Source organism: Macaca mulatta, chromosome 5 (assembly GCF_049350105.2).
Source record: "Macaca mulatta isolate MMU2019108-1 chromosome 5, T2T-MMU8v2.0, whole genome shotgun sequence".
Classification (NCBI taxonomy): domain Eukaryota; kingdom Metazoa; phylum Chordata; class Mammalia; order Primates; family Cercopithecidae; genus Macaca; species Macaca mulatta.
In genome coordinates, this window is record NC_133410.1 from 2,591,927 (window position 1) to 2,609,464 (window position 17,538).

General features: G+C 51.5%; 3 protein-coding genes and 2 long non-coding RNA genes across 12 annotated transcripts in view; 3 read left to right on the forward strand and 2 right to left on the reverse strand.

Moving 5' to 3' along the window:
- Positions 1–5,694, forward strand: part of CFAP99 (cilia and flagella associated protein 99) — a 46,837-nt gene extending 41,143 nt beyond the window's left edge. For 2 of the 4 annotated variants that reach the window (XM_028848238.2, XM_078002973.1), the window contains 3 exons: positions 337–542; positions 2,718–2,880; positions 3,087–5,694. In XM_028848238.2, coding sequence (XP_028704071.2) covers positions 337–542; positions 2,718–2,880; positions 3,087–3,203 — 486 coding nt within the window. In that variant the 3' untranslated portion in view covers positions 3,204–5,694. Of the gene's footprint in view, positions 1–336; positions 543–2,717 lie in introns of all 4 variants that reach the window. The other 2 variants (XM_078002971.1, XM_078002972.1) reach the window with 1 other exon arrangement.
- Positions 1,346–3,092, reverse strand: LOC114678221 (uncharacterized). Its single transcript, XR_013417681.1, has 4 exons — positions 2,560–3,092; positions 2,262–2,431; positions 2,042–2,127; positions 1,346–1,919 (listed from the first exon to the last, which is right to left on the reverse strand). It is a non-coding gene; the product is annotated as an uncharacterized LOC114678221 (long non-coding RNA).
- A 588-nt stretch (positions 5,695–6,282) lies between the features above and the next one.
- On the reverse strand, positions 6,283–9,453 carry LOC144341081 (uncharacterized). The gene is made up of 3 exons (XR_013417682.1): positions 8,174–9,453; positions 7,358–7,864; positions 6,283–6,590 (listed from the first exon to the last, which is right to left on the reverse strand). It is a non-coding gene; the product is annotated as an uncharacterized LOC144341081 (long non-coding RNA).
- On the forward strand, positions 9,285–15,785 carry LOC144341078 (uncharacterized). The gene is made up of 3 exons (XM_078003002.1): positions 9,285–9,523; positions 9,608–11,625; positions 14,881–15,785. Exons 1-2 carry the CDS (start codon positions 9,356–9,358, stop codon positions 10,004–10,006), a joined length of 567 nt encoding a protein of 188 aa, XP_077859128.1. The 5' UTR covers positions 9,285–9,355; the 3' UTR covers positions 10,007–11,625; positions 14,881–15,785.
- RNF4 (ring finger protein 4) overlaps positions 9,700–17,538 on the forward strand; it is a 46,950-nt gene continuing 39,111 nt past the window's right edge. For 2 of the 5 annotated variants that reach the window (XM_078002999.1, XM_078003001.1), the window contains exon 1: positions 9,700–9,854. The gene's annotated coding sequence lies outside the window, so the exon portion shown is untranslated. Of the gene's footprint in view, positions 9,855–10,026; positions 10,625–11,539; positions 11,659–17,538 lie in introns of those variants that run through there. The other 3 variants (XM_078003000.1, XM_028848240.2, XM_078002997.1) reach the window with 2 other exon arrangements.

Genomic DNA, 17,538 nt, shown 5'->3' on the forward strand with positions numbered 1-17,538 from the left:
GCACGGGGAGCCAGCTGCAGGGCCTGGCCCAGCCCCAAGGCCATGGAGAGTGCAAACGGCTGTCTGCCCCAGGCCCCGAAGCCTGGCTGGGGAGATAGTCATGAGCTCCATTTGGGACTTGCCACAGTGGAGGGGCCTCAGTCCAGCTGAGACGTGCAGACCCACACAAGGTATAGCGTTGCAGAGCAGAGCCCAGGCTGGAGAGGCTGGGGGCATGTTTCATAAGCAGTGTTGAAGCAGAGGGAAGGTGGGCAAGGGGTGGGCCCATGGAGCAGGGGAGGGATCCTGGTGGGAAGCATCAGGGCCCAGCTTGGGGCCTCCCCTACCACCCCATAGACCCCTGGCTATGGCCTGGAAGGAGAGATGTCCATAGTGGAGCTGCGGGAGCGGCTGGCCCTGCTCAAAGAGAATCAGCGGCGCAAGGAAGAAGAAAAGCGGGATCAAATCATTCAGGGCAAGCGCACCAAGAGCCAGGAACTGCAGAACACGGTGGAGCAGATCTCGCTGTGCCGTGCAGCCATGGGGAGATCCGCAGCCTTGAGGTTGGTACTGGGCTTGGGGAGGGTGCCTCTGGGTGGACAGGGAGCAGTAAGCCTGCCTTGTACCCTCCTGGGTGGGTCTCCTTGAAACAACCCGCCACCCTCCTGCCCAGGAAGTTCCTTGCCATAACTCCCCTCACCCCTATTATTGTATTAGGTGACTTCCAGGCACATGGGAATGGTGCAAAATTCTGCTTCCATGGCTTAGATGCCATGACCTAGATGCGGTCATTTTTGCACCCAGCTCATGGGTCCAACCTTTCACCATATGTGCTTCACGCAGCCAGCTAGCTATTTATGTCTGCAGAAGCATTTGGAAGTAGCTGCAGGAATCGGGCACTTTACTGTTAAACACTTCAGCATACATCTAAAAAAAAGATCGTCCTACATAAAACCACAGCACCCTGACACCAATAGAAAATTGAAAAAAATTCCCAACATCATCTAAATATCTCATTTTTTGTTTCACATTTCTCCAGGTGTCCAAAGACTGTTGGCCAACTGTGTTTTTTTTTGTTTGAGATGGAGTCTTGCTCTGTCACCAGGCTGGAATGCAGTGGCACAATCTCAGCTCACTGCACCCTCTGCCTCCCAGGTTCAAGCCTCAGCCTCCCAAGTAGCTGGGACTACAGGAGTGTGCCACCATGCCTGGCTTTTTGTGTTTTAGTAGAGATGGGGTTTCACCATGTTGGCCAAGATGGTCTCAAACTCCTGACCTCGTGATCCGCCTGCCTTGGCCTCCCAAAGTGCTGGGATTACAGGCGTGAGCCCAGCCTGGCTAACATTTTTTAAAGACTGCTGCTGTAATTTTTTTTTTTTCTTTTTAAACCAGGATCTAGTTGAGGGTGGCAGATAGCTCGTGTGCATACACACACATACAGATGCCTTTTTACTTGTTGGGGGGACAGTCTGGTGATGTTTTTTAGCCCCTTGTGGCTATCCCCTGGCAACCAGGTCAGACATGGGCAGGCATGTCCCCTGGCCCTGGGGTCAGGCTGGTCTCTGGACCCTGGTCTAGTTCCCAGGGAGGCCCAGCTGTTGTAGCAGAGCCTTGTTTGGAGCCTGGCATACAGGGCTCCAGAGAAAGTTTCTGAGTGGGACTGGGTGGGGTGGATGACAGGGAAGACAGAAGGAAGGACTAATCATTGCTGATGGAAGAGAACCCTTCACTATTGGTCCTTGGAGGGGCTGCTGCTCTGGTTGCAATTCAGAGGACGCACAGGGCAACCGCTGCTGGTGCTGTTCAGGGCTGGCTGGCTGCCCACCAGATCCCCAAGGTGGCAAACACCTGGACAGCTCTCACTTCCAGCTGCTGGCCACGGCCTGGCAGAGCTCAGATGCAGCCTGGTTGGTGTCAGGGTGCCTCCAAAGGTCTACTTCCTGCTAAAAAAGTTAGAGCAGGGCTCAGGAATGCACTCAGGCCCCAGGCCATACATTCACCAGGGGCGACCTGGACAGTGAGACAAGAGTGGTGGAGACAGGGGAACAGCACATGCAAATACCCCAAAGCTGTGAGGTCTCCGGACGCCAAAGCCAGCAGGGAACGATATATACCATCAGAAGGATCAAGGGCCATGTCTGCAGATACCTGTGGAGATGCACACCATAGCACCACAGCGTTAGCAGGGAGTACCTCCAGGCAAGAGACAAAAGAGTGTGAGGTCAAAGGGGGCTTTCACATTTGTACCCCAGTTATGCATATACTTAGTACACCTGTAATACCTTTTTTAAAAAATGTTAAGTTTTTAAAAAGCTGCCAGGCGCCGTGGCTCACGCCTGTAATCCCAGCATTTTGGGAAGCTGAGGTGGGAGGATTGCTTGAGCCTGGGAGGTCAAGGCTGCAGTGAGCCACGATCGTGCCACTGCACTCCAGCCTGGGCGACAGTGAGACCCTGCCTCAAACAAACAAACAAACAACAACAACAAAAATTTTTAAAAAGAAAAAAAGAGCAAAAGGGTAGAAGTGCTGGAGACCCCCCCACCCCCAGCCCCTGCGCGGTGGTCCTGTCTGGGAGCGCACCGCGGCCCCTGGGCTTCGCTGTGTGTCCTAAATTATTCCGGTGAACCTCTCCGGCCGCGTAGCTCCTTGTCCCCGCGTCGCTTGGACACAGGTGGCATCATGGGTCTGGCCTGGGCCTCCCGGCGGCCTGTTTCTGAGGCCGCCGCGTCGCCTGCCAGGTGGGAGGAGAAGAAGGCCCTTGCGGCGGCCCCGGAGGCCCCCTCGCAGGACGAGCGCGTGCAGCAGCTGCGGCGCAGGATCTCGGAGAGGGCGGCCGAGCGCAGCAGGCAGGCGGCCTTGCTGCACGTGTCGGCGCCGCGGGCCGCGGGCCCCAAGCCCCGCGTGAGTCCGGGTTGGTGGGAGGAGCCCGGGCGACTGAAAGCCGGGGCCGGGTGGGGATGGCGGGCGCGGCGCGCAGGGACCGGCGTCGAGGAGGGGGGGATGGCGGGGAGATCCGCTCCGGGCCGCAGCCAGGAGCTACTCAGAGGCGGGCGCGGGAGGCGGTGGGGGGCGTCCCTGCCCGCGCCGACGCGTTCTCCGACCTGCAGGCGCAGCTAGAGGCGCAGCACTGGCTGGAGCTGGAGCGGAGCCGCGAGCGCAGGCTGCAGGCGCTGCAGCAGGGAGGCTCCGGACCGGGGCCCGCGCGCCGCCTGGAGGCCGCCTGAGCCGGGCAGAGCGCGCCCCAGCCGCTTGCGGGCCACCCCCACCCCCACCGCCCCAATAAAGCGTGCGGCCCGCGGTGCGCGCCTCCTCTTCCTTGGCCGGGACCCCCTTGGCCCCGCTGCACCTGCCCCCGCACCCCTCTCCCTCCCTAGCCCCCATCTGCCCAGAAAAGGATTGCCAGATAAAAAGGCAGGACGCCCAGTTACTGCGTGGGGGCAAACTTATGCTAAAAATGTATCCTCTCCTTATCGGGAATTCAACTTAACTGGGCATCCTGCAATTTTATAAGCGAAATCTGGCCACCCCGGCCCAGGTCCTAGCACTTCCCTAGCACAAGGCATTTCTGGTGCCCACCTCTTGGAACTCCCAGAACTCCTTCGGATGTGGAAATCTGGAACCCCCACCCTTTGCCGGCATCCAGGTGGCTTCACCTAGGGAACCCCCAAGACTGAGTGGCGACTGTCAGTGTGCGTTTGGCTAGGGAAGTGGCCAGGATTCTTGAGTGCCAACGTTGCACTGGCCCTTCACGCACCTCCACCATCCTCACTACCGTCCAGGGACCTAGGAACTGGCCTGCCCCTGTTCTGCTGATGAGGCCACAGGTGCTCAGAGAGGCAATGTGACCTGCCTAGAGGGCCAGAACCCAGAGCTGGGCCTGGGTGACTTTAGAGCACCCCCTCCTCCCCTTTCTCTAGCATCAGAAGCAGCCCAGATCCAACAAGATCAGGTCCACTGGAGACAGGACTTCACCCAGGGCAGGGACCAAGATGGATTGGTTCTGCAGTGTCCTGGGACCCGGTGGGCTAGAGAGGGTTCCACCCTGAGGACAGGCTTGCTGAGTGAATGCCTGCTGGTGAAAGTCAGCCTCAAGAAGAAAGTACATTAAGCCATCTTCTTCCCAGGAAAGAGAGAAGAGGGTCAAGTCCGTGGGGTGGTGAGCAGTAAGGGGTTGGGGAGTGGAAACTAACAGATTTAAGATAGATGTCCAGGGGAGATATGTTTCCACCCCCAACTCCCAATATTCTCCTTGGGCCTGCAGAGGAGATGGCACCTCAGATGAGGAGGCTGAGTCCCAGGGTACACTCAGCCCAGGAAGGCAGGCATCTTGGCAGTGACAAGAACAGACTAAAGGACCAGAGCCCTACTCCAATATTCTGAGTTTGTGAGAACCCCAGGATTTTACCACCCAGGTGGGTAAGGAGAAGAATGTCCACCTCTGTAGAATTGCAGCTGGGAGCAGATTAAATTTTATTTAAAGAAATAAACATTGGCTGGGCAAGGGGGCTCAAACCTGTAATCCCAGCACTTTGGGAGGCTGAGGCAGATGGATCACCTGAGGTCAGGAGTTTAAGACCAGCCTGGCCAACATGGCAAAACCCCATTGCTACTAAAAATACAAAAATTAGCTGGGCGTAGTGGCGGGTGCTTGTAATCCCAGCTACTCGGGAAACTGATGCAAGAGAATCGAATTGCTTGAACCTAGGAGACGGAGGTTGCAGTGAGCTGAGAATGCACCACTGCACTCCAGCCTGGTGACAAGAGCAAAATGCCATCTCAAAAAAAAAGAAAGAAACATTGCTCACATTCTGTGTTGTGTGATCCAAACACATTTAATTTGATATTGACGGAATACATCGATGATGCCTGGCCCAGAGAGCCCCTCTGAGCTCTGGGGGTTTCAAAGGGGGATTTATTAGCTCTCATAATGCCAATCCAAAGGTGGCAGACTTCACGATGTGCCAGATCCAGCCTGAGGGACAAAGAACAGTTGCCCCAGCCTCACTGGCCTGAATTGAACATGCTTGTGCTGAGCCAGTTCCTGCTGTGGGGGAAGGTCTGCAAGGGTGCCTGAAGCACTGTGGCAAGGCGGGGAATTACCCTTCACCTAGGAGGTTGGCCTCAGGAGCGGAGGGGGGATGTGGCAGCTAACAAACTGAGGGTACTATTGCCAACACTGTTGGTTGGCAGGTAACAAGTCCCCTCCTGGACTGAGCAGCCGCTTAGAGCTAGCTTGAGAGTACCTGGGGCCTCTCCTCATACAAACCTAGGTGGGAGCAGGCCTGGGACCACTCCCTAAAGTTGTGGCCTGGGAGTAGGCATCGTGTGATAGATGGCAAAAAGTCTGTGTATCTCGGCCCCTTGCCGTGTGACTTTACACCTCCCACCAAGAGGCGGAGTCTGTTTCCCCCAGCCCTTGCATCTGGTCCGGCCTAGTGACTTTCTTTGGCTAATAGGGTGCAGCAGAAGTAACCATGTGTCAGTTCTGAGTCTGGGCCTCAGGTGGCCTTTGAGTTCCCAGGGAACCTTGCCCAGGCCCCATGTGAGCATGACTAGGGTGGCCTGCTGGGATCAGACACCATGTGGAGGAGAGCCCGTTATCTCAGAGGCCATCCTAGAGCAGCAGAGCACAAAATGAGAGCAGACGGACAAGAACCTCCCCCAGCCCCACTGTCTTGTAGATTCATGAGCAACAATAAATGTCTATCGTTCAAAGTATCAAGCTTTGGGGTGGTCTGTTCCAGAGATATAGCTAAGGGGCACACCCTTAAGGGCCCAGGGCCTTCACAGTGGGGGCCCCTGCCTCCCCTCCCTGCATAGGCTCTTTACAGAAAATCAAGCTACTCCCCCAAAGGGGGCCAGCCAGAGTGAGATATGACCCAGCTAGTGCTGACAATCCCTCTCTGAACCTTTCCTGGCTGGACTGCCTGGGGAGTGGACACTTTGCCTGAGTACAGGCTAGTCAGAAGGTCCTATGCATAGCATCTGAGACCCACTTGGGCAGGGGCTTTCTTTGGAAATAGTGAAGAAAGCAGATTCAGTATCTGGTGTGAGGCCCCGGAACCTGCATTCAGCTGGTTTCCACATGTGGGACTACGGGAGCACCAAGGTGCCAGTCTTTTCGCCAAGCTGCAGGTGTTCAGGGGCCAAGGGAAGCGCTATTTGTGAAGGAACAAGTTCAGTGCAAGTGAGGCTTGGAGAAGACTTAAAGGCAGCTTTTGTTTGTTTTTGTTTTTGAGGCAGGGTCTCGCTTTGTCACCCAGGCTGGAGTGCAGTGACGTGATGATAGCTCATACAGTTTTAAACTCCCGGGCTCAAGTGATCCTCCTGCCTCATCCTCCCTACTAGCTGGGACTACATGCACTTACCACCAAACCCAGCTAATTTTTTATTTTTAGTAGAGATGCGGTCTCACTATGTCGCCCAGGCTGAAGGCAGCCTTTGAGCATGAAACTGGTATTTGTAGAGACTTTCAACATCACATGTTCAATGTATTACAGTTACAAACAGAAAACCCTAACTTTTCCTTAGGCTGTAAAATACAAATTACTAATATTACTCTTTCTTTTTTTTTTTTTTTTTTGAGACGGATTCTTGCTCTGTTGCCCAGGCTGGAGTGCAGTGGCCGGATCTCAGCTCACTGCAAGCTCCGCCTCCCAGGCTTACGCCATTCTCCTGCCTCAGCCTCCCGAGTAGCTGGGACTACAGGCCCCCGCCACCTCACCCGGCTAGTTTTTTTTGTATTTTTTAGTAGAGACAGGGTTTCACCGTGTTAGCCAGGATGGTCTCGATCTCCTGACCTCGTGATCCGCCCATCTCGGCCTCCCAAAGTGCTGGGATTACAGGCTTGAGCCACCGTGCCCAGCCATATTACTCTTTCTAAATCTGATTTTTTTTTTTTTTTGAGAGAGAGAGAGAGAGAGAGAGAGGGTCTAATTCTGTCACTCAGGCTGACATGCAATCACAGCTCACTGCAGCCATGACCTCCTGGGCTCAAGCAATCCTCCTGCCTCAGCCTCCTGAGTAGCTGGGACCACAGGGACATGCCACCACACCTGGATAATTTTTTTTTTTTTTTTTTTTTTTTTTTGGTGGAGACGGGGTTTTACCATGTTACCCAGGCTCATCTATAAACTCCTCAGCTCAAGCAATCCTCCCACCTCACCCTCCGAAAGTGTTAAGATTACAGGCGAGGCCGGGTGTGGTGGCTCACGCCTGTAATCCCAGCACTTTGGGAGGCTGAGGCAAGAGAATGGCATGAACCTGGGAGGCGGAGCTTGCAGTGAGCCGACATCATGCCACTGCACTCCAGCCTGGGTGAGACTCCATCTCAAAAAAAAAAAAAAAAAGATTACAGGTGAGAGCCACCATGCCCAGCCTAAATCTGATCATTTTTAACCACCATTTTGATTAATCATGTACGGCTCCATTTATGAACTGAAATTCTCTTAAACATTTTCAACTGCATTTATACATGTAGAATCTAATTTTATTCTTTAGCATTTCAGTTGTCTGCCTTATCAAGTATTAATATTTAAATAATTCTCATAGGTATATTAAATGTCTACATTTCTCTTAAACTTTTAAGTTCTCTTTGTTCCAATTATAATCACAAACTTTGGAATACCTTTCAACTTACAATCACTATCAAAAATCGAATACCTAGGGCAGGGTGTGATGGTTCATGCCTGTAATCCCAACACTTCGGGAGGTCGAGGCAAGCAGATAGCCTGAGCCTGGGACTTCAAGACAAGACTGGGCAACATGGCAAAAGCCAGTGTCCACAAAAAAAAAAAAAAAAAAAAAAAAAAAATTAGCCAGGCATGGTGGCACACACCTGTGGTCCCAGCTATTTGGGAGGCCAAGGTGGGTTGATCATCTAAACCTGGGGAGGCCGGCCGGGCGCGGTGGCTCAAGCCTGTAATCCCAGCACTTTGGGAGGCCGAGATGGGCGGATCACGAGGTCAGGAGATCGAGACCATCCTGGCTAACACGGTGAAACCCCGTCTCTACTAAGAAATACAAAAAATAGCCGGGCGAGGTGGCAGCGCCTGTAGTCCCAGCTACTCGGGAGGCTGAGGCTGGAGAATGGCGTGAACCCGGGAGGCGGAGCTTGCAGTGAGCTGAGATCCGGCCACTGCACTCCAGCCTGGGCTACAGAGCGAGACTCCGTCTCAAAAAAAAAAAAAAAAACCTGGGGAGGCCAAGGCTGCAGTGAGGCATGATCGTGCCACCACACTCCAGCCTGGGTGACAGAGTGACACCTCGTCTCAAAACACACACACACACAAATACTTAGATATTTTACATGAGAATTAGATTTATCTATCAGATACTCTACCATGCCAGATTTCCTTACAATTACAGAAAATAGCAAACACATATTGTTTGTAAACACAACGCAAAAACGTTAATGCTCTGGTTTCTATCTGCCTTGTCATTCCATTATTTGACTCCATTTTCGAGGTTAGAAACTTACTGTACGGTGGCCGGGCGAAGTGGCTCACACCTGTAATCCCAGTACTTTGGGAGGCCAAGGAGGGTGGATCTCCTGAGGTCAGGAGTTCGAGACTGGCCTGGCCAACATGATGGAACCCCGTCTCTACTAAAAATACAAAGAAAATTAACCGGGTGTGGTGGCAGGCGCCTCTAATCCCAGCTACTCGGGAGGCTGAGGCAGGAGAATCACGAGAATCCAGGTTGGAGGTTGGAGATTGCAGTGAGCCGAGATCGCGCCACTGCACTCCAGCCAGCGCGACAAGAGCGAAACTCCATCTCAAAACAAACAGAAACTCAGTGTAAGAAAACAATGCAACCCAAGGCATTTGGGGTGACCTTCACATTGCCTGGGGGTGCCGAGGGACCAGAGATGCTGGCCATGGACTAAGGTCTGGGTATTCTCAGGCAGCAGGGACAAGGTGGGCTTTTTTCCTGGTTGCTAAACCCACGTCAAAGTCCAGCTCAGGGACTGGAGCTCAAGAAACCCACCACCCATTCTCCAGTCCGACCGGGGACCTGCATGCGCCTGTGCCGTGCTGCCCTGAGTCCTCCAATCCTCCACACTCTTCATCTGTTAGGTACACGTCTGCACCCCAGCCTGCAAAAGTTCCAGGTTCCTCTCAGGGGCAGGGACCCGCACGCCGGCCCAGGGCTTGGCACGCGGGGGCGCTGAAACAGGGCCAGGCCTGGTTTCCAGCCGATCGTCATAGTCCCCAGGCCCAGCAACCTTCCTCACAAAGGCATCGTTAAGAGGCGGGGAAACAAGAGCCAGGAGAGGGGCGCGGAACGGCGGGCGGGACGAACTACCAGCTCCGCGTCCCGGCCAGCTGCGTCGAGCCAGGGGCACAGCAGCTGGTGTGCGGTTCGAAAACTAGGAATGGGAAGGTTCGGGGCCCGCTCGGCTCCGGAGGCAGTCGGCGGGCAGTCCCTGGCGGCGTTGGGACAGTCAGTCGCAGCCGGGTACAGGAGCCCGGTTGGCCCTCAGACCGCGACTCCCGGAAGGCCTTGCGAGCGGGGCCGCGCCCGCGCCGTCTCTTGCCGGAAGGTGCGAATTAGGGCGCTCGATTGTGGGCGGGGGCGGAAAGAGGCGCGCTTTAAAGTGGTAACAGATGGTTTTCTTATCCAATAGGATTTAAAAATTTGTCCTTACCCGGCCAACCGCGGAAGTAGGGTAGGCGGGCGGCCAATGGGCACACGACGGGGGGCGGAGCCGAGGCCTCCGAAGCGGAAGTGGGTTGCTGTTGAGGCGGCGGCATCTTTCTCGAGGGGCTCTCCTGGGCGGCTGGAGAAGCAGCTTCTTCTCTCGAGTGCGACGGCGGCGGCTCCTGCGGACCTAACTAGCTCCAGGTTAGGCTGGGCTTTGCGGGGAAGCAGCGGCAAATCAGGGCCTGTGCAGATGCGAGGTTTAGGCGGCTTCGCGGCCTACAGAGGCCTCGGCCCGCGCGGCTCCACCCGGCCGAGACTCCGCAGCCCGGGACCTCGAGCCAGCTCTGGCCGCTCGCACCGCCTTCCGCGCGGGCGCACCTAACCCGGCTTGGCGCGGGCGACAGAAGTTAAGAGGCCTGCGTCTGGGTCTCGGCTCACCCTGGCGGGCCGCGGCCATGGGGCTTAGTCCATAGCTTAGGAAGGGAAACTGAGGCTCTGGGAAGGGCAGGAACGCCCCCAAGGTCACTCGGAGAGTCGGGCAGGGTGTGCTCTTAGTGGGGAGACCTGGGCAGGGTTTTTGTTCCCCGCTGACGACGTCTCCTTTGTGTGTTCGTGCCGCCGCCCCGCCATCGTGGGGCCTGCGAGTTTGCCCGGGTGCCCGGGTGCCCGGGCCGCGTGGCGGGGCCTTTTGTAGGTCGGGAGGATCTGAGTACGGGTGCGGGACTGACAGTGTGGGGCGCCGAGGTCGCAGTCTAAAACTTGGTAGGGCCTCGACTTCCGGACGCGCTTCCGGGCCCCGGCTGATGGTTGGTGGAACGTGTGACTGTGAGGCTTGCGGCCCAGCCCTGCACCGCTCGGGCCCTTCACCCTCTGGCGCGCCTGTAGGCTGGCGTATGAAGATTCTCAAGACCCGAAAAAGAGTTGCTAGTAAACACCGCTTTTCCGCCTTTGATCCATCGAGGAAACAGGGAAAAGGATAGAGCTTGGGCAAGCAGTTTTGGTAGGGATTTCAGCTTTTGTCTTTCACTTGTCGGTTCCCATAGACGTTCACAGTCTTAATAACCTTCGTTCTGTTTCTGCACGAAGTTCTTGAGCCAGACGTTGGGTCTCAGCTCTGGAATCTGACTTACAGTGTCCAAGTGGTTGGGGAGACTGAGGTCCAGAAAAGTGAGGTAGTCTGCCCAAGGTCACAAAGCCGGCTCTTTGGCAGCAGATGAGATTAAGTCTTAACTGCAGGATTAGGCTTTTGAATTCGGTGACCAGGAGTTTTGGGACCGCTGACAGTAAAAGAGACATTGAAGGGAATGTTTTGTTGTTTTCTTGGTGTTTTACTTGTTAATGGACAAGGATACATTGGGTTCAGTTTTACTGTGAGTTTGAGATGAAATAGGGACATTTGAGTAGCAAGCTGTGTTGCTGGCTTTTGTATTGCCTGAATTTGAGCTTCCAAAAATCTTACTTTAATACATCGTTTATTGATCTTAAATTACTACCTTTGTAAGGAGCTTTTGTAAACATTGTTTTTCTAATCTTCATGAAATCTTAATGCCATACGTAAACTATTTTTATAGAATGTATACACATCTGTGCTTTGTACATAAAATGAGTAAGATATTTCACTCTCCTCAAGATCGAAGTAGCATATTTTTGAGGTGTCCTGTATGCCAAACTTACAGCAGTCAACAGTCGTGGTGCTGGCCCTCCTGTAGCTGGGTGAGGATGGAGGGAATAAGAGATACCTCATTTTATTGTGCTTTGCACATATTGCCTTTTTTGCAAGGTGAAGGTTTATAGCAAGTATTCGTCGAGCAAGTCTGTAAGTGCCAGCCATTTTTCCAACAGCATGCGCTCACTTCGTGTCTCTTGTGTCAAGTTTTGGTAATTCACAATATTTCAAACTTTTTTTTTTTTTGAGATGGAATCTCAGTCACCCAGGATGGAGTGCAATGGCATGTTCTCGGCCTCACTGTAACCTCTGCTGCCTGGGCTCAAGTGATTCTCCTGCCCCAGCCTCCGGAGTAGCTGGGATTACAGGCACATACTACCACACCCAGCTAATTTTTGTATTTTTAGTGGAGACGGGCTTTCACCATGTTGGCCAGGCTGATCTCGAACTCCTGACCTCAAGTGATCTGCCTGCCTTGGCCTTCCAAAGTGTTGGGATTACAGGCATGAACCACCATGCCCAGCCCCAAACTTTTTCATTATTGCATCTGTTACGGTGAGCTGTGGTCAGTGTTTTGGGTTACCATGAATAGCACTAATATAAGATGGTGAACTTAACTGGTAAAAGTTGGGTGTCTAGTAACAGTTCCACTGACTGGCAGTTCCCAGTCTCTCTTCTCAGGCCTCTCTATTCCTTGAGACACAATATTGAAATTAGGCCAGTCAGTGACCCTGCAGTGTCCAGACAAAAGGAGCAGTCAGTTGAATCTCTCTTACTTTAAATCAAGTTAAGAAATGATTAACCTTAGTGAGAAAGGCATATCAAAAGTTGAGATAGGCCAAAAGCTAGGCCTCTTGTGCTGAACGACAGTTGGCCAAGTTGTGAATGCAAAGGAAGAGTTCTTGAAATTAAAATGCTACCCCAGTGAACGCATGAATGATTAGCCAAACAGCCTTATTGCTGATAGGGAGAAAGTTTTAGTGGTCTGGATAGATCAAACCATCCGTGACATTCCCTTAAGCGAAAGCCTAATCCAGATTTAAGGCCCTAACTCTCTTCAGTTCTGTGAAGAGTGAGAAAGGTGAGGAAGCTGCAGAAGAAAAGTTTGAAACTGGCAGAGGTTGGTTCATGAGGTTTAAGGAAGGAAGCCGCCTCTGTAATGTGAAAGTGTGAGGTTGAGGCAGTAAGCATTGATGTAGAAGCTGCAGCAAGTTATGCAGAATATATAGCTAAAATAATTGATGAAGGTGGCCACACTGAACAACAGACTTTCAATGTAAATGAAACAGCCTTATATGGAAAAAAAAATACTATCTAGGACTTTCATAGCCAGAGAAAGATCAATGCGTGGCTTCAAAGGACAGGCTGATTCTCTTGTTAGGGGCTAATGTGACCCGTGACTAAATTGTAACCAGTGCTCATTTACCATTCTGAAAATCCTAGGGCCCTTAAGAATTATGCAGAAATCTACTGTGTGCTGATCGGTGAAACAAGAAAGCCTGTGTAGTAGCATATCTGTTTACAGTATGTTTTACTGAATATTTTAAGCCCACTATTGAGATCTACAGCTCAGAAAAAAAAAGATTTCTTTCAAAATATTACTGCTCACTGAGAATGTGCTTAGTCACCAAAGAGGTCTAATGGAGATGAATGAGATTAATGTTAACATCTGTTCTGCAGCCCATGGATCAAGGAGTAATTTCAACTCTCAAATCTTACTTAAGAAATGCATTTTGGGGCTGAGCACGTTGGCTCATGCCTGTACTCGCAGCGCTTTGGGAGGCCAAAGCAGGTGGATCCCTTGAGCTCAGGAGTTAGAGACCAGCCTGGGCAGCATAGTGAGACCACCCCCTCCACTGCCAATCTCTTAAAAAAAAAAAAAAAAAAAAAAGGGCGGGACCAGGGGAAAGAAATGCGTTTTGTAAGGCTATAGCTACATAGATTGTGATTCCTCTGATGGGTCTCAACAATGTAAATTAAAAACCTCCTGAAAGGATACACTATTCTAGATACCATTAAGAATATTTGTCAGGCTGGGCGTGGTGGCTCAAGCCTGTAATCCCAGCACTTTGGGAGGCCGAGACGGGCGGATCACGAGGTCAGGAGATCGAGACCATCCTGGCTAACATGGTGAAACCCCGTCTCCACTAAAAAATACAAAAAACTAGCCGGGCGAGGTGGCGGGCGCCTGTAGTCCTGGCTACTCGGGAGGCTGAGGCAGGAGAATGGCGTAAACCCGGGAGGCGGAACTTGCAGTGAGCTGAGATCCAGCCACTGCACTCCAGCCTGGGCAACAGAGCGAGACTCCGTCTCAAAAAAAAAAAAACCAGAATATTTGTCGCCAGGCGCGGTGGATCACAGGGTCAGGAGATCAAGACCATCCTGGCTAACATGGTGAAACCCCATCTCTACTAAAAATACAAAAAATTAGCCGGACGTGGCAGTGGGAACCTGTAGTCTCAGCTATGCGGGAGACTGAGGCAGGAGAATGGCGTGAACCCAGAAAGAGGAGCTTGCAGTGAGCCGAGATCGCACCATTGCACTCTAGCCTGGGCAACAGAGCAAGACTTCATCTCAAAAAAGAAAAAAAAAAAAAAAAAAAATATATATATATATATATATATATATATATATATATATATATTTGTGATTCATGGGAGGTCAAAATATCGACATCAGTAGGTCATGGTGGCTCACGCCTGTAATCCCAGCACTTTGGGAGGCTGGGGTGGGCAGATCACCTGAGATCAGGAGCTCGAGACCAGCCTGCCCAACATGGTGAAACCCCATCTCTACCAAGAAAATACAAAAATTAGCCAGGTATGGTGGCACGCTCCTGTAGTCCCAGCTACTTGGGAGCCTGAGGTCGGAGAATCGCTTGGGCCCAGGAGGTAGAGGCTGCAGTGAGCTGAGATTGCGCCTCTGCACTACAGCCTGGGCGAGAGTGGGATTCTGTCTTTAAAAAAAAAGAAAAAGGACCAGGCGCGTTGTCTCACGCCTGTAATCCCAGCACTTTGGGAGGCCGAGGCGGGTGGATCACAAGGTCAGGAGATCGAGACCATCCTGGCTAACACGGTGAAACTCCATCTCTACTAAAAATACAAAAAATTAGCTGGGCGTCATGGCGGGAGCCTGTAGTCCCAGCTACTCCAGAGGCTGAGGCAGGAGAATGGAGAATGGTGTGAATCCAGGAGGCGGAGCTTGCAGTGAGCCGAGATCCCGCCACTGTACTCCAGTCTTGGGAACAGAGAGACTGTGTCTCAAAAAAAAAAAAAAATTTTGATTAACACAACAAGAACTTGATTCTGACCCTCATGGATGACTTTGAGGGGTTCTAGACTTCAGTGGAAAAAGTAACTAAATGTGGTGGAAATAGCAAGAGAACTAGAATTAGAAGTAGAGCCTGAAGTCTGGGCCTGGTGGCTCATGCCTGTAATCCCAGCACTTTGGGAGGCCGAGGCAGACTTGAGATCACTTGAGGTCAGGAGTTCCAGACCAGCGTGGCCAACATGGTGAAACCTTGTCTCTACTAAAAATACAAAAATTAGCTGGGTGTGGTGGTAGGATTATTACTGCGTAGTAATCCCAGCTACTCCAGAGGCTGAGGCAGGCGAATTGCTTGGACCCAGGAAGCAGAGGTTGCAGTGAGCCAAGATCGGGCCACTGCACTCCAGCATGGACAACAGAGTGAGACTCTGTCTCAAAAAAATAAAAGAGCTGGGCAAGGCGGTAGGAGAATCGCTTGAACCCGGGAGGCGGAGGTTGCAGCGAGCCTAAATCATGCCATTGCTACTCCATCCAGCCTGGTTGACAGAACAAGACTCCGTCTCAAAAAAAAAGAAAAAGAAAGCAGAAGCTGAAGTTGTGATTGAATTGCTGTTATTTTATAATAAAACTTGAGCAGATGGAGAGTTGCTTCCTGTGGACAGGCAGAGAAAGTGGTCTCTTGAGGTGGAATTTACTGCTGAAGGTGCAGTGAACATTGCTGAAATTATAACAAAGGATTTAGAATATTTTATAAACTTAGTTAATAAAGCAGTGGCAGGGTTTGAGAGAATCTATTCCAATTTTGAAAGAAGTTCCACTGTGGGTGAAATACTGTCACACAGCATTGCATGCTACAGAGAAATCTTTCATGAAAGGAAGAGACAACTGATGCAGCAAACTTCATTTTAAGAAATTGTCGCAATTGACCCAGTATGGTGGCTCACACCTATAATCCCAGCACTTTAGGAGGCCGAGGCAGGCGGATCACCTGAAGTTGGGAGTTCCAGACCAGCCTGGCTAACATGGAAAAACCCCGTCTCGACTAAAAATACAAAAAAATTAGCCGGGCTTGGTGGCGCATGCCTGTAATCCTAGCTACTCTGGAGGCTGAGGCAGGAGAATTGCTTGAACTAGGGAGGCAGAGGTTGCAGTGAGCCAGAATCGCACCATTGCACTCCAGCCTGGGCAGCAAGAGCAAAACTCCATCTCAAAAAACAAGAAAAAGAAATTGTCACAGCTGCCCCAACTTTTGTCAGCCCCCGCCCTGAGCTGCCCCAACCTTCATCAGCCACCACCCTGATCCGTCAGCAGCCATCATCAGGGCAAGACCCTTCACCAGCAAAAAGATTACGACTTTATGAAGACTCAAATGATCATTAGCATTTTTTATTTATTTATTTAATTTTTTATTTATTTATTTATTTATTTTTATTTTTTTTTTGAGACGGAGTCTTGCTCTGTCGCCCAGGCTGGGGTGCAGTGGCCGGATCTCAGCTCACTGCAAGCTCCACCTCCCAGGTTTACGCCATTCTCCTGCCTCAGCCTCCTGAGTAGCTGGGACTACAGGCGCCCACCACCTCGCCCGGCTAGTTTTTTGTATTTTTTAGTAGAGATGGGGTTTCACCGTGTTAGCCAGGATGGTCTCGATCTCCTGACCTCGTGATCCACCCGTCTCGGCCTCCCAAAGTGCTGGGATTACAGGCTTGAGCCACCGCGCCCGGCCTTTTATTTATTTTTTAAGAGAATCTCTCCCTGTTGACCCAGTTGGAGTGCATTGGTGCAATCATAACTCGCCTCAGCCTCCCAAGTAGCTGGGACTACAGGCGCATGCCACCACACCTGGCTAATTTATTTTTTGAGACGGAGACTCGCTCTGTCGCCCAGGCTGGAGTGCAGTGGCGGGATCTCAGCTCACTGCAAGCTCCGCCTCCCGGGTTCACACCATTCTCCTGCCTCAGCCTCCCGAGTAGCTGGGACTACAGGCACCTGCCACCATGCCCGGCTAGTTTTTTGTGTTTTTAGTAGAGACGGGGTTTCACCATGTTAGCCAGGATGGTCTTGATCTCCTGACCTCGTGAGCCACCTCGCGTGGCCCACACCTGGCTAATTTTTAACAAATTTTTGTAGACTGAGTCTTGCCATATTGCCCAGGCTGGTCTCAGACTCCTGATTCGTGATTAATATCTACGGTTGAGTGATTCCCTACTTCTCACTATCTTACAGAACCACCCTATAAAGTAGTTGTTGTAGTTAGCCCCATTTTACTCTTCCTGAGGCACGGGGAGATCAGGGCCACTTGCCCAAGGTCACACAGTTAGTAAGCAGAGCTTGCAACTTAACCCCTGACTCCTACCTTTGTTCTTTTGTTAGGCTTTGTTATGTCTTGTGCTTTTTTTGTGTGGTGGGAAAGCACATGGCCAATGTTTCTAGAAACTTCAAATAGTAAAAACAAAACTTAATAGTATCTTTATTTTTGCTTTCATCCCAGAGGAGTCTGATAAATACCCTCAAGAAACGTTATTGATTCTCAGTGACTGTATTGTATTCCTCAGAGTTATTGTTCCTAAGTTTTCTCCTCTCACCAGCTAGGGGAAGTTGTCCTAGGGCCTAGGCATTTGCCTGTCTGCCACACCTCACCTCTTTCTTTAGCCAAACTACTGCTAAATTCTGCTGCTAAATAAGGCAGCATTCTGTGTTACCTGCACTAAAATTTGCTTCCTTTCTAAGTACCTTCTTGCTGTCTTCCAGTGTTGGTTCTGGCCTCCTACTCTTGCAAGTTGAAAAGTTGAAAATGCCTCAGGTAGAAATGTTCTCTCCTATTCTCCCATCACGATCATCTGTGGTTTTTTTTTGTTTGGTTTGGTTTTTGTTTTTGTTTTTGAGACAGAGTCTCACTCTGTCACCCAGGCTGGAGTGCAGTGGCACGATCTCAGCACTGCAACCTCCACCTCGCGGGTTCAAGCAATTCTCCTGCCTCAGCC